This window comes from Malaclemys terrapin, chromosome 1, assembly GCF_027887155.1.
Source record: "Malaclemys terrapin pileata isolate rMalTer1 chromosome 1, rMalTer1.hap1, whole genome shotgun sequence".
In the NCBI taxonomy this organism is placed as follows: Eukaryota; Metazoa; Chordata; order Testudines; family Emydidae; genus Malaclemys; species Malaclemys terrapin.
Genome location: NC_071505.1, coordinates 100,349,239 through 100,363,785, shown reverse-complemented (window position 1 = coordinate 100,363,785; position 14,547 = coordinate 100,349,239). Strand labels below are relative to the sequence as shown.

The 14,547-nt window shown below is 41.1% G+C and overlaps 1 protein-coding gene across 2 annotated transcripts in view; it reads right to left on the bottom strand.

Moving 5' to 3' along the window:
• LOC128839879 (uncharacterized) overlaps positions 1-14,547 on the bottom strand; it is a 225,220-nt gene that overhangs the window by 41,083 nt on the left and 169,590 nt on the right. For both annotated transcript variants that reach the window (XM_054033239.1, XM_054033247.1), the window contains 2 exons: positions 11,405-11,475; positions 1,538-1,648 (listed from right to left, as the gene is read on the bottom strand). In XM_054033239.1, the coding sequence (XP_053889214.1) occupies positions 1,538-1,648; positions 11,405-11,475 (182 nt within the window). The remainder of the gene's footprint in view (positions 1-1,537; positions 1,649-11,404; positions 11,476-14,547) is intronic.

Sequence of the window (14,547 nt, the reverse complement as noted above, 5' to 3'; positions counted from 1 at the left end):
ACAGTAGTACAAATAACACTTTATTTACAGTTTCATGGCTTTCAGATTTCCTGTCTCCATAATCACTTCCTACTAATTTCCCTCTGTTTTTGTTTGAAGTGGTAGTCTTTTCAAAGAAAGTGTCCAAAGAAACAAAGCCTTTGTAAGGTTCAGATTAAATCATAGAGGATTTTATACTTTTCTTTATTTCTGTGTTTCCTGGTACCGGTTTTCTGTTAACCAAGTTTATGCTCTTTGTCAAATGAGTTTGTATGTTTCAAACAAGATCATGATAGAAAGACTGCAAAAAGGCAAACAACGGAGGGCCTGAGTCTCAACTGGGGTAAGCTGGCACAGCTAAGGACTGGATCACTGAGTTTGCTTTTTGAAGGAAAGCAAAACTGAATGTTTATATGTTGGACATCAACAGACTTTCATACTGTACCATAATTCTTACATAGCATGCTATAAAAATGAACATTTAAGCAAAATTAAAGTAATAAGTTATTTAATATCTGTGCCTTTAAAAAATACAAAGTAACCAATGGTTGTGCTTGGAGACTAATGTGTATGTTTTGGTCCAAAGTTCAGATAAAGGCCTACATTTTCAACAGTGACTAATGATTTTGGGTGCCCAGCTAGAAACACCTTAGCTTAGCTCTTTATGAAAACCAGTCCCCTTTATCTAAGTCTCAAGTTAGGCACCCAAAAATGTTGTCTCAAATTAGGCACCCCAATCATTAGTCACCGTTGAAAATGTAAGCCACCAATTAAAAAAAAAACCCATCTATGCAAGGGCAAAACTTAGCCTCTGAGCAGCTTTCGTGCTTCCTCTTGGCTCTGTTCACACCTGCACAGCCAAAGTTATGTGAATTAATTTGAAAAGGATTACTTCTACATTTAAAAAAAAAATCAAACTTTCATGGGTGGCTTCCTGCCCACCATTTCTTAACTAGGTCTGGAGCCCACCCCCATCTAACCCTAATGTTTTCTGGCTTACTTGGGCTTTGCAGGTCTTTCATCCCTGCTACTACTGTGGTACAAAACAAGACGGAAAGGACTATCCTATCATCACTTCTTACATGCTCATTCATTCTTGTGCTATTTTGTTGGCCATTAGTGTCCCAGGAAGGAGTTGACTGATTTGTGGTCAGAAACTACGGTGGTAGGCTTCAATGATGATAACATAAGTTTAAACCAAGGGTAGCACAAGATAACCACGGAACATTAAAAAAAACCCACATTTTGCGGTAGGTATGACCTTGTGAGAGCCCATTAGGCCATCGAGTGGGTTAGAGAGGCTCTTAGAATTAAAGGGCATTTTTTGGCCTTCACATCTCTGTGCAGCTTCCCCATCGGTAAAGTGAGTATTATCCAGATTACCTACCTCACACGGATGTTATGAGGCAGAGCTTGTTTTGAGATCCTTGGATGGGATGTGTTATAGATGCATAAAGTTTGCATGAAGAATAGGGATGGTATGCATATCTGACACATTTGCTCCCTACTCCCAGATCATTCAAAGCATAAACAGAGAGACTGTGTTGGATCTGATTACCCTATATACATAAAGTTCTTCAGCATCAGTTAGTGCATCTGAAGGGACAGTTTCTTTCAGAGCCATCAAAACTTGCAGGCAGTTCAAGTATCCATCTCCATCAGTATCCACCTAGAAAAATGTCCACAATGTTAATGGTCAGCATGCTAACCACCCTTTGGGTGGGATTTAAATTTTCTAGAGTTTATTTGCATTTCCCTTCTGAGGGAAGGTCCCTGAAGACTTCTATCTCCCTTTTTCTCTAGCTTTAAAACTTTTCAACTATAAGGTTTTATGTCATGACCATGGTCCTCCTGGTAGAGGAGTAGGAGGGACACTTTTCAGATCCCTCCCAAGCTTCCTTGCCTCCCCACCAGCCACCTCTCACTCAGTCACTTTTCAATAGGTAATATGACTTTTAGCATAATAGCAACTTCGAAAGTGCAAAAATCATTTGACTGTAAGTAGCCCCTGAAAGCAAATAAGGTGACCATTGTATTCTAGGACTTGAAGAATGATCATACTTGCCAATTTTCTGCATTTTTCAATGGACAGAACTGTGTATTTAAGTTTCTGAAGGAGACAATGTGTTGTGCACATGTACCTTGGAAATCTAGGCTGATCCACTCTGGTTTAGTACTAGCCCTAGAACTTGCAGTGAATGGGAGGATTACAGGCTCCTGGGGGCAGTGAAGGAAGAAAGAGAGACGGACAGACAGACAAAGAGATAGATAAACCAGTTTGGTTAAGCAAGAACTGATCTGAGCTTCACCTTTCTACCCCAAACAAACCTTTTTTGAAACTCCAGGAACATTTGTATAAGGGGCTCTGCCTTCTGATCCTCTCATTCAACAGCTCCATCTCTCGCAACCCTCATAGGCTCCCTTCCAACCTGCAACCTCAAACAGGACCCTTGTGCTGCCTTCCAGGGCTTCCTCTCCTTGACTCCCTCCTTCTCTCCCCACAACCAGAACAGGCTCCCCTGGCCCTCATCAGGTGCGCCCATCTCTCTTTCTCTCCCTAGGATCTTTGAAGATCCTTGCTGTATTTGAAAGGTTTAACAGTGAGCCTACTGAACTGCCAGAATGCTGTTGTAGTGAAATGCAGGGCACACTGGGGATTCTCCTACTGGGTACACTCCAAAGTGAACTGTGCATAACTTAGGAAGCCCCAAAGTGGCTTCACACCTCATTGCAAATCTTCAGTGCTTACTAACCTAATAATATGAACTTCACATTTTTGAGTACTTAGAGACATTGCATTGCTCTTCAATGAACATGCAAGTTAGCCAAAGACCCACTGACAGTCAATTAAAGTTAATGGAATATACTCATATGCTTAAAGTTAAGTAAGTCTATCTATTTTGGGGTTTTATACTGCCTATCTCTGTAGTATCTGAATGTCTTCCACCTAAAATCAACAGCAAGAGTGATGGTCTTAGGACCTTTCTGAAGTCTGGCACTTCTTAGGGTCATGGGGTAGGTTTTTGTTATTTTGTTTTTTAAGAGTTTATTAATTTCCTTTGGCGGAGGGACTGGAAGGGGTAGAAGGGAGGGCCAAGTGTTGTGAATGTCATTCTTATGACAAAAAGAACAGGAGTACTTGTGGCACCTTAGAGACTAACAAATTTATTAGAGCATAAGCTTTCATGGGCTACAGCCTGTAGCCCATGAAAGCTTATGCTCTAATAAATTTGTTAGTCTCTAAGGTGCCACAAGTACTCCTGTACTTTTTGCGGATACAGACTAACACGGCTGCTACTCTGAAACTTATTCTTATGACAAAAGACTGCATGCTTAAGCATTTGCAGGATCTAGGTCTTAATGGCAGGAGAGGTTGCTGGCCTTTTCTGTCACAGAACTAGTGTTTAGAAGTCTCTGAAATCATTTGATGAGGAAGTCTGGAAAAAAAATGCATTTTGGGTTTTTTGGTTTTTTGGTTTTTTTTGTGGGGAAAAAAGTGAAAACCTCAAGGGTGAAATACCAAGATATTTCTTGTTTCATGTAATCATCCAAACCTTGATTTCCCTCCCAAGAAATTCACCAGCTGTGCAAATTTGTATCCATAGTTCAATTAGTGCCATAACGTAGCAAGTACACTAAAGAGGGAATGAAGTAATAGCAACCTAAAATGAAAAGAAGGGACATCCTGAAATTTGAGTACGCTACTTCAATCAACTTCATAGCCTAAGTCACTGATTTGTAAGGGTAACAGCTTAGTAAACCCCTTAGAATATGCCTTTGGTCTAGATAAATACTTAAGAATGGAGGACTCCTCAGAAATATGGGACTTAAGAGGTCCATGAATGAAGAAAAATGTGCTCCACAAATCTATAATGAACAAGAACACTGGCAAGCTATGGGATCATTCAAGCTGTGAAGAGATGCAAACATTTAGTTTGTTTCCTAATATTTGGCATCTTAGCCCATGATGCAAAACAAAAACAAAAAGTCTCAAATGTCTAATTTGACATGGCCTAACATGACAAGGACTGAAAGAAAACCTTACCCCCCGATTGAGCTGTCACTGCCTGCACAGAAAGTGACTGTTCAGTTGAAAACACTTTGCAACCAAATGTAAACTGAACAGTCTTGAAAAGTGGAATTTTCTTTTGTGTGTCAATTCCAAGAAGAGTGAAAGGAGGCAAGAAGAGAGGCAGAAGGGAGGGAGCGGACCATTTTGCACTATCAGCACTCCCTGCTGTCTGCTCCACAGACCATCCTTGGCAGACAGCCCCAAAGGCAGCAGATTGTTGGCCTTCCCAGCTGGGTGAACAGTATTGTGATTGCAATGATGCATATGCACAGGGGAAACATGTTTGGAGGGAGCTGGAGGACAGTGATGGAGTCTCAAAAATGGAGCTTTCCTAAGCCATGGGTCAGAATCTTTAGTTCAAGTTTATCTTAAAGAGTTTGGTAACTTTAGAAACTACTATTTGTGTGTGTGTACACACACACACACACAGAATAACTAGCATTAACATATCACAGTACAATTGTTGAATGCACTGGATATAGATTGTGTTCAGTACTCCCCTGTGATTTTATGCATTCCATGGACTAGCGCCGTACAAGACTATCCATTTCAATTAACACACTTTGCTAATTCTCACACTCGAGAATTGAGAATGTCATAAAATTTCAAGGAATTTTCAAATTCAGCTCAGGGTGAAATTTCTCCTATACAGTTCTACTTGCAACAACGAAAACAATGTGTACACAAACATAGAGAACGTTTTCATGAAGTTTCCCCAATGTGAAATATTTCAGTTTTTGAGTGGAAAACATTTGTAATGGGGAAAATCATGGTTTTCTAACTTCAAACACCTACCTTTCTTTCTGTGGAGAACAGCTTATAACTTGAGATATTAGAAAATATTCAAGCTTTATATGAAAGTAACAAATCATGATTTGACACAGTACCAACAGGTGATTTGACACATTTTTAACTTTTAGAGCATAACTGAACTATTGACCTTTACATCCTCTTCAGCCTGTAGTTTATACTTTAGCTTCAATACTGGAAATTTATAAGCAGTGGAACTGTCACATTACATACACCTGGTTCATTGCTTTCAGCACCTGCCTGCATGGTCGCTACCTTTTTTCTGTAAAAAAAATTACTTTAATGATTGCCTACCAATGAACGGCATAAACTGTTAACAAAAATAAGTATAGTATCACAATGAACAGTATTCCATTACTACCTCAAAAATACTGCATGTTCAGATCTTTATAGCACTGAACAAGTACACATCAACTACTACTGGTAATGAATTCACCTTTTAGTAAACAGTACATATGCCATTATAAATGACACATGTGGCACAGTAAAACATAGCAAGGGCTTATGTGGTGCATGGATCTTGTGCTGGCCCCTCTGCTTAGAGGTGAGTTTTATCTTAAATGAGGCGGGTCTTTAAAAATCCCGCTTTGTTCATTGTGCAGTACAGTGGCACAGCAAATGAAGCAGAAAAGCCCTACCTCCCTGAATGCAATCTTGTAAGGTGCACCGTGAATGAGGCAGGATTCAGTTAGGACCCTACTTACATACTGTGCTGCAAAGTGCTCACTTAAAGAGGTAGAGCTCCACCGGGAAAAGGGAACAACCTGGTCAAAATGAGGGGAGAACATTTGAAAACTATACACATGGGCTGAAAGCTGCTCCCAAATAGGTTTTTAACTTGTGTATACAATCCCCGTGCAGCCGGCTGACATGGGTCTCACTGAGGCTGGCAATGCTACAGGGGTCAGAATTTCCTCTACACTATTTCAAGATGTACTGGAATCAGTTTTGGCAATGTATGAGGAACAAAGCTTTTGTCAGACTCAAACATTGTGATATCATCGATAGGCAGTGCATTTGAGCCAGCTTAACTGTAAGTATGACAGTGTGCTGGGAGAATGTCACCACTTGTTACCTATGGGTCAATTCCAAGTACTTGCATTTTGCAACCTATTCGAGGAAGCTGCCTCTTATGGAAAAAAATCTCATGGAACAAGTGTATTGCATGGGAATGGAGGAAAAGGCCAAGCTTGGTATTGCCAACCAAGTTCAAAAATCACGAATAAGGCGCCAAAATCAGGAGATTGGCCAAAAACATATGGTTTAGTTTTTGAAAAAAGATTAAATCCAGGTTTTGGTCTTGTGGAAGCTGTGATTACCCAAACAAAAAGTGAGAACTGTGTTTTTCTCTGACAGTCTGTTTTCTGAACTCCTCCTGTCTCAGAGAGAGGGAGAGAGATTACAGTGTTGCCAACTCATACATTTCTCATGAGTAATGCAATTTTGGCTTCTGCTGCAGGAGTACTCACGAGATCAGAGGTTTTCAACCAGGGGTACATGTACCCCTGGGGGTACGCAGAGGTCTGCCAGGGGGTACAGCAACTCATCTAGATAGTTGCCTAGTTTTACAACAGGCTACATAAAAAGCACCAGCGAAGTCAGTACAAGCTAAAATTTCATACAATGACTTGTTTATACTGCTCTGTGTACTATACACCAAAATGTAAGCACAATATTGATATTCCAATTGATGTATTTTATAGTTATATGGTAAAAATGAGAAAGTGAGCAATGTTTCAGTAATAGTGTGCTGTGACACTTTTGTATTTTTATGTCTGATTTTGTAAGCAAGTGGTTTTTAAGTGAGGTGAAACTTGAGGTACACAAGACAAATCAGACTCCTGAAAGGGGTACAGTAATGTGGAAAGGTGAGAGCCACTGCACTAGAAGATCCACCTGCGACCTGGGCTAGGCACTGTCCAAAAACTCTTTACACCAAAGAACTTGCAATCTAGTTCTTGCAATCTAGCACAGGGATGGTTTATGTTGTGGGACTTGGAACTGGAGCATCCATTTGGGAACAATTTTTAATCCCTGATGAGTCACTCTGGAGTCAAACTGGTGACCTACAAATGAAAGGCTCTGTAGCACATTATGAATGCCCTGAGTTAGTCCTCTGCTAAGTGCTAATGTTGCATCTTTAAGAATGAGCCTTGCTTCCTGGAAAGAGAAGTTTATTGAGTCTAATTCTGATGTTTTATGTTTTTGGAGCAGGATCTTCCAATCTCTGCATGCAGGCAAAATCTTCTTCACATTGCTCTCAGTCTCTCAAGCATGTGACAATAAAGGGTCCCACCCTTTTCTTAAAGGGACAATTCTCATTAACCAAAATACAAACCCTAAAAATACAAAACAAATATTTACAAGGCATTCAAATTCATAGCTAACTACGAAGTTTTGCAACAAAAAATCATTCCAGAGATCTTACTCTAATTTTATACATGTATATTTTCACCCCCAGAAGGGTAAATAAAAGGGAGAGAAAGAGGGAAAAGGAGGGAGAAAAGGAAAGGGAAGGAGAGAAAAGGAGGAAGGGGAAGCCCTGGTGCCACCCCTCCTTACAGACTGGCAGCAATGGATGCAGCTGGGGAAGTGGGGGGCCCTTGTATCCGTTCCCCCATCCCAACTGGTACCACCAGAGGCAGACGAGGGAAAAATCTAGTGGAAGACAGATCCTCCAGGCAACAGGCACACATCTGTGTTCAGTAGCAGCAAGGGCATGGTCATGCATGTACACCATTCGGGGGAAACCTGACTGGACTTCTTTTTAAATGATACCTGTTTAGTTCATATACCCTCTTGTAACTTGCCCTTTACCCATACTGTTTATTTCTTGTCTTCCTGCTTCCTTAGGGGCATGGATGCCTTTCTGACTCTATCAGGGTAGCCTTCATGCTGAGTCTAAGGATTTACATTTCTCCATTTGCCTTTTTGATAAGCTTCCTCCTCATTTTAAATCCCCTTTTCTAATGTTTAGTGCCACTGTGCTAGTTTTTGGTATGATCCCCCTACCCTCCTCTGAGAAGGGTGAACATAATTACATTTGGACACTATTCTTTAGTGGCTCATTTATACTTATGCTGTTCCTTGCATGGTGAACTAGAAAATTTCTGTGTCCATGTTTAAAATCCTCCTTCCACTACGCCTTCAGCCAAACTCTTCAATAGCTTGAGCACAACTTTGTAATTTGAAGATGCGTAAAATTGCTCATCTTTTTTTTGCATTTGACTATGGATTATTTCTGCCAAGGTTTTTCTTATGGTGGGCTGGAATGGTACAGAGAAGGACCTGTTTTTGCTATCCACAGTGGGGGATTTAATTGAAGGCGGTGTGTTGCTTGAGGAAATTATATATTAAATACCCAGAATCAAAGGCACTGGGTGCATAACACAGTAAAATAAATACAGGACTTCGGCTCGTTTATTCCAACAACTGATTTCACAGACCGGGAACACTCAGGATTCACTGCTTGCCCTTATTTTGTGTGTCACTGATTTGACTAGGATCTAAACACAGAGCTTCACAGTTACTGAACCACTGGCCCAGACTCAGCCAAGGATTGGAACACAAAGCAGGACTGAACAAACCAGTAGGCAGACTACAAAGGAAAAGCAATTGTTCTGCTTAGCAGCAGCACTGTTTCTGCTATGCTTAGCATCAGAACAAGTTAATTTGGGAGCACAATCTTCTTAACGGAAATGTTGCTCAGCACAGCATCCTAAGAGTTCATGTGGTGAGATGCCCTTTTCACTAAGTACAAATTGGGAATTCTACTTGAAATTTATTTTTATGCTCTTAAAATCTATATTTCCAAATCTCTTGCTGGCATCTTGCTGAAAACTGACATGTCTGACTGTTATAATTGGTTCAATCACATCCTGGGTTAATATTAGCTTAATAAGCAGAGGAAGAATTTTACTGTTTAAAGATGAAATTTCCCTTGAAGTATCAAACTCTTTTCCTTCCAGTGCCCTTGGTAAAAGATGCTGCTCTCAACTGCCCCTTCAATACAGGTAACAATATATAATTGTTAATAAAAGTATTGCTTAAAAACAAAGGGCCAGATCCTCAGCTGGTGTAGGATGGCAAAGCTCTGTTGAAGTCAATACACCTACACAGATATACAGTGGCTGAAGATCTGGCCAAACATTTATAAATGGCGTATTGAAATATGATAATAACTAAGCAGGAAGACTTTCAGAACTCATAGGGCTGCAGCTTTGTTGTGGCCACTTTGAATCATAGCAGCGGTGCAAAGCAGCCCTAAAGTTGGATTAACTGGCCATGGGAGGATCACCTCAATGTAGGGGTCTCCTCCCCTGGCACAGAGCCAACATAATGGTTCATATGCCCCAACTCTCCCTGCAGCCAATGTAGGGGACAAGAGTACGAGAAAACGGGTATGGCCAGGGCTTCCCTGTGTCTCAACAATCCTCAGTTGCCTTAACAGCTCTTTGGGACAATTGGTAGTCCAAATAAACTAGATCAACCTTTAGGCTGCTCTAACTTATGCCAGGGGACCAGCCTGATGCATAGCTGGTCTAGGATAAAGGTTCCGCAAGAATGGCTTAAAGCCACCTTTATATGCAATGCCGACTTCCACTGTGCACTTCTCAGCTGCATGGGCCTTAGCGTCTCTCTCCATGGTGAGTAATTCCTGAGCTGGATGAAATGGTATTTTGACGTTACATATTTTTTGGTGAACGCTTGCAAAATTTCAAACAAACAAACACGAGCAGCGCCCACAGGGCTTGGCTCACTCTCTCACCTGCACACAGAGCAGCAATCTGGGTGAACTTCTCCAGAGAACACATGTAGGGGGGCCTTTATGCCTCTTTACTCCCCTGTGTAGCTGCAGAGGGCTAGTTACACTCTTGCCCTCAGTCCTTATTCACTGACATAGTGGGCCGAGTAAAAGTTGAATAAAGACTCAGAATTTGGCCCTAGAACATTTGAGGGGACAGAGGGTATTGTGCAGTATAGTGAAGGTGACCCTTCAGCATTCTCAGTTCCAAAGGGGACTGAAATGCTTATGGATTTGAAAGGGACAGTATTACAACACGGACAGTAATGCTGAGCACCTTATGTTAAACACTGAATGCAAGAACAAACGCAGAGCCAGATTCTACCATACTGACTCACGTTGTACAGTTCCTTAACTCCACTCATCTTCTTCAATGAGGATACTCGCAGAAAAAGGGACAACTCCACATGCAAATGGGTGTCAATATCAGGGCCTAAATGAATGACTGTCCAGCATAGTGGTCTCTTTACCCCCATCTACCTAGATCTACTTAAAATATTAAGGCAAAACCCTGCGGTGAAGATCAAACGATTTTCGCCCTTAGTGAGAAAAGTAAAAGCAATATCACAGGCTCCAACACTTGGATTCTGCTTCTATTACACTCTCTTATTTGGTATAAAGGTAGCTACCCAACCTTGACCTCAGACTGACACTAAAGTCTGTAAGGGAAGATGGCTAAAGAACTAAAGCAGACACAGTCATTAAGCTCAGGCAATAACATAAATGTGATATTTTGAAGAATGTATTTCATTGCTCTGTTTATATAGATACTCTGCATTTACAACCGGTAACTGGGCATTCAGCATATGCCAAACGGACAGTGAAGTGAGTGAGTGAGAGGATAGAAAGAAATATGAGGTCTCAGATAATATTAATGTCATTAATGAAGATGGTAAAGGTGTATATGTCTACCTTCAAATGATGTATCATCAGACAATGGTGAAAAGCACAATGAAGTTATACAATTTTAAAATGAAAATATCAACCGGGAGACAAAACACAAACATTTTGTTTTAGTCCTAGCTCTCTGAGTAGAGCAGTAAAAGGGTTATCGTGCACTGTCATATCAAACGCAGTGGAATAAGCATAAGAGCCATCATTCTCCAATCACAAATGAATTCAAATAGGGGGAGCCATGCAAAAAAAAAAAAAAGGAGTTGTTAAAGCATAAAACTACTGTATGTCTCCTGATAGCTGGACTCAAGAAGCCTGGTTAAATACTGACTTTCTTTCACAGTCAATCAGATAATAAGACCCCTTTAGAAGCACAGAATAGTTAAATTCATCACCATAATTTAATTGTAGAAGGTTATTAAAGAGCACTTCGACTCCCCTCCTGCTTCGGCGCTGCTTTTGTGTATTAAACTCAGACTAATCAAATTGCAGATTCCAAGAGTACTGTATTAGTCATCCCCATCCCTTTTAATTTGTTTAATGGCCTCCCTTCTTTGTGTGTGTGTGTGTGCGTGTGTGTGCGTGTATGTGTGTTCGTTCTGACTGGCTGTGCAGCACTAAGGCTCACGCCATGTAAATAAAGAACGGACAGGGGAACAGTTCGCCAAAGAGAATAAAGCGTGCCTCCATTCTAAAGTTACATTTGATGTCAGAGTAATTCATGGGACGTGTACTGCAAGCAATGGTGCTTATTATTTCTGCTTAACTGTCTACTGACACAGGAGGAGAGGGGTATTAAAAAAAAAGGAAGAAAGAAAAGAAAAGAAGTCTGAATTTACACTTACCGCTTCAAAAGCCATTTTGTACTTAGCCAACTTCTCCTGGCTGAAGATGCAGTATTTTGCCAAAAAGTCGACTGAAAAAGAGGACCAAAAAAAAAAAAAAGATAAAATAGGACCATAAAAGAACTCTTCCCTCCTCTTTTTTTCTTTTAGCTTTTTAAAAAAAATTAACATAACTAACACTATTTTTTAAAGGCACAATAATGCTGACCTCCTATAAAACCACAGAACCATCTTCCTGGTAGAAATTTCCATTTCAGATGTACTTTTTTATTTTTTTGGAAAAGTCTTTTCACCTGGCCCAGGGCACAAAGTCAGAGTCAGCTCTGAATAGGAGATGTTTAACATGTATAACACATAGGAGCTCCATCCTGGGGAAGCTGCAGTCTGGGAGCGTGTCGAGGTTTTGTTGTTGTTTGTTTTTAACTGGCCCAGAAAGACTATTTTCAGACTTTAGGTCTACAAAATAGGGTCCAACACTTTTCTCAAAATCTAACAAATACCAACACGCCATTTTGTTTCATTTTATTGTCCAGAAAAGAAATAGAAATAGGACAAAGATATCAACACTCCCTCTTTTATGTTTGGGACAGAAATGGATATAGCTCATGCTATTGCCCATCTGGCTGAAATCAGGAAGGAAAGATTACACTATGACCAAATCTATCCTCATTTGGAATTTTTCCTCAGCTTGATTTTGTTGTTGCCTGTGTCCTGACCTATCATTTCTGGAAGACAAGAAGGGGGAGGTATTGGGTTGTATGAAGGTGGCCTCATTTCCTCACACTAAACAGAAGCAGGAGACACTGTTCAAAGTAAGATGAGAAAATTTCGAGGGAAATCTTCTGTGACACTAAAAGTGCAGATCTGAGGTCTGAAGTGGTGGAACCAATGAGTCCCATATAGAGTAAAGTGTAAGTAACTACTGCAGTCAGACTCCTCAAATCAGTTATTCTTTCTTTCCTTCCTTAAGTCTCTAGATCAGCGGTTCTCAACCTGTTAATCATTGTGAGCTACATATGCGGGCCACAATGTGTTACCTGAGTCGCAGGTTGAGAACCACAGCATCACCCACACCCCGCTATACCCAGTGTCCCCCAGCCCAGAGACCCCTCCACAGAGTGGGGCCTGGAGTGGAGTCCCAGTGGCAGGGCTGGGCAGCAGGGACCCGGTACCCTGTTGTGCGGGGCCGAGCGGCAGCTCCAACCCAACCCCACTGCCCACCCCGACCCCTGCTCTGTAGAGACAGGTGGCAGCGCCAACCCCAGACCCTGCTGTGTGGGGGCAGCCAGACCCCAAAGCTGGACCCCATTGTGTGGGGCCAGACAGCAGTCCTGACCCAACCCCACTGCCAACCCTGACCCCTGCTGTGCAGGGTTGGTCGGCAGCCCCGACCCTGACCCTGGACCCTGCTGCAGGGGGACAGGTGGCAGCCCAACCCTGGATCCTGAACGCTGGCCCCAACCCCAGACCCACCATGTGGCAGCCTCAGCCCTGGATCCTGCCGCCCTCTAGCACACAGCTGGGCCGCAGCTGTGTGCTAATTGGGCCGCATGCAGCCCCTGGGTTGAGAACCACTGCTCTAGATCACTGTTTCCATAACTGTATAATATTTTTGTTCTTCGAATGAACCAGTTAGATACTATTTTTAGTTCAAGAAAAGTGCTGGCAACTGAGGCCCTGCAGGGAAAAAGGGCTGGATCTCAGCTCCTGTGATTTCTTTTTCATTTAGAGTAACAACAGGCAAGCAGGGCTATTTAGCTTGTGAAAGGGGCCAAGGAATCCAAGAAGAACTTTTGAAATGTGAACAATTTTTTAAAAAATCAGAGCAAAAGAGAAGTAGCTAAGTGGTGCACTGGCTGTTAAAGAAACAACCCTGAAACCTACCAATCTACTGCTCTTTTAAGAAAGACTACACCGTGTAAGAAACGTTACTATTTGCATGTAAGTGTCATTGCTCATTTGGGTCTGTGTCCCAGATGAAACTACAGGAAAAATAAGAGTGTCTCAGTGTCATAATCACTCATTCTCCACACACCAGATGAATAAAATCTCCATAAGATAAGCAAAAGTCTCATTGATTTCTACAACAAAACAACAAAGGAGATTTCTGTGAAAATAAAGATATAATCATAATTTGACAGTTGCAGTTAAATTCATTGTTGTGGCATGTGTATCTGCATTCCAAACAAAACTACAGTACCTAAAGACACAACGAGAAAACTATGTTTTAAAAACATGTAGTGTTTGCTTATTATGTATCTATCCTATAGGCAGCTGCTTTGTATCTAAGAAAGATTCCAGTCAGAGAGAATCAACTTTTCTAGTGACATACTCCGCTTCTAAAAAGGAAGTGCATCACCACAAAAAATTAGTATTTCTCCAAGATCTAACTACCTATACTTTCAGGGTGGGATTTTCATACGTGCTCAGCATTGGCCTACCTCTGTCCATAATGTCAATCTGAGGGCTCTAGAACATCCTACCCTCTGTTAAATAGAATTTGTATGACTATCTGTATTGGCGCCATCTGGTGATTCCCAAAAATATAACACCAGCCTTTTTATACAAGAAATTTATCAAGTTTACTGTTAAGAGTCTGATTGAATTGGCCCTGTCAACACTGGTTCTCCACTTGTGAAGTAACTCCCTGCTCTCCATGTGTCAGTATATAATGCCTGCATCTGTAACTTTCACTCTATGTATCCGAAGAAGTGAGGTTTTTACCCACGAAAGCTTATGCCCAAATAAATCTGTTAGTCTTTAAGGTGCCACCAGACTCCTTGTTGTTTTTGTAGATACAGACTAACACGGCTACCCCCTGATACTTGTTAAGAGTCTTGAAATTTTCTCTCATCAAGTATTTCAGAATATTGCTATTTAACTTCAAGCCACATTATTCAAATATTAGCTTAATAAATGTTTCTAAATTCACTCTCCAGGGAATAATACATCACTGACTGAAGCAGGTTTTAGGATAACTTATTTAATTAGATTCAAAGTTTTTAAGACTGGAAGGGTCTCTCAGTTCACATAGGCTGACCTCCTGCACAGTAAGGGCCATAGAATTTAATAAAGCTATTCCTATATTGATCCCAATAACTTGTGTTTGGCTAAAGCATATTTTCTAAAAAGGCATCCAATCT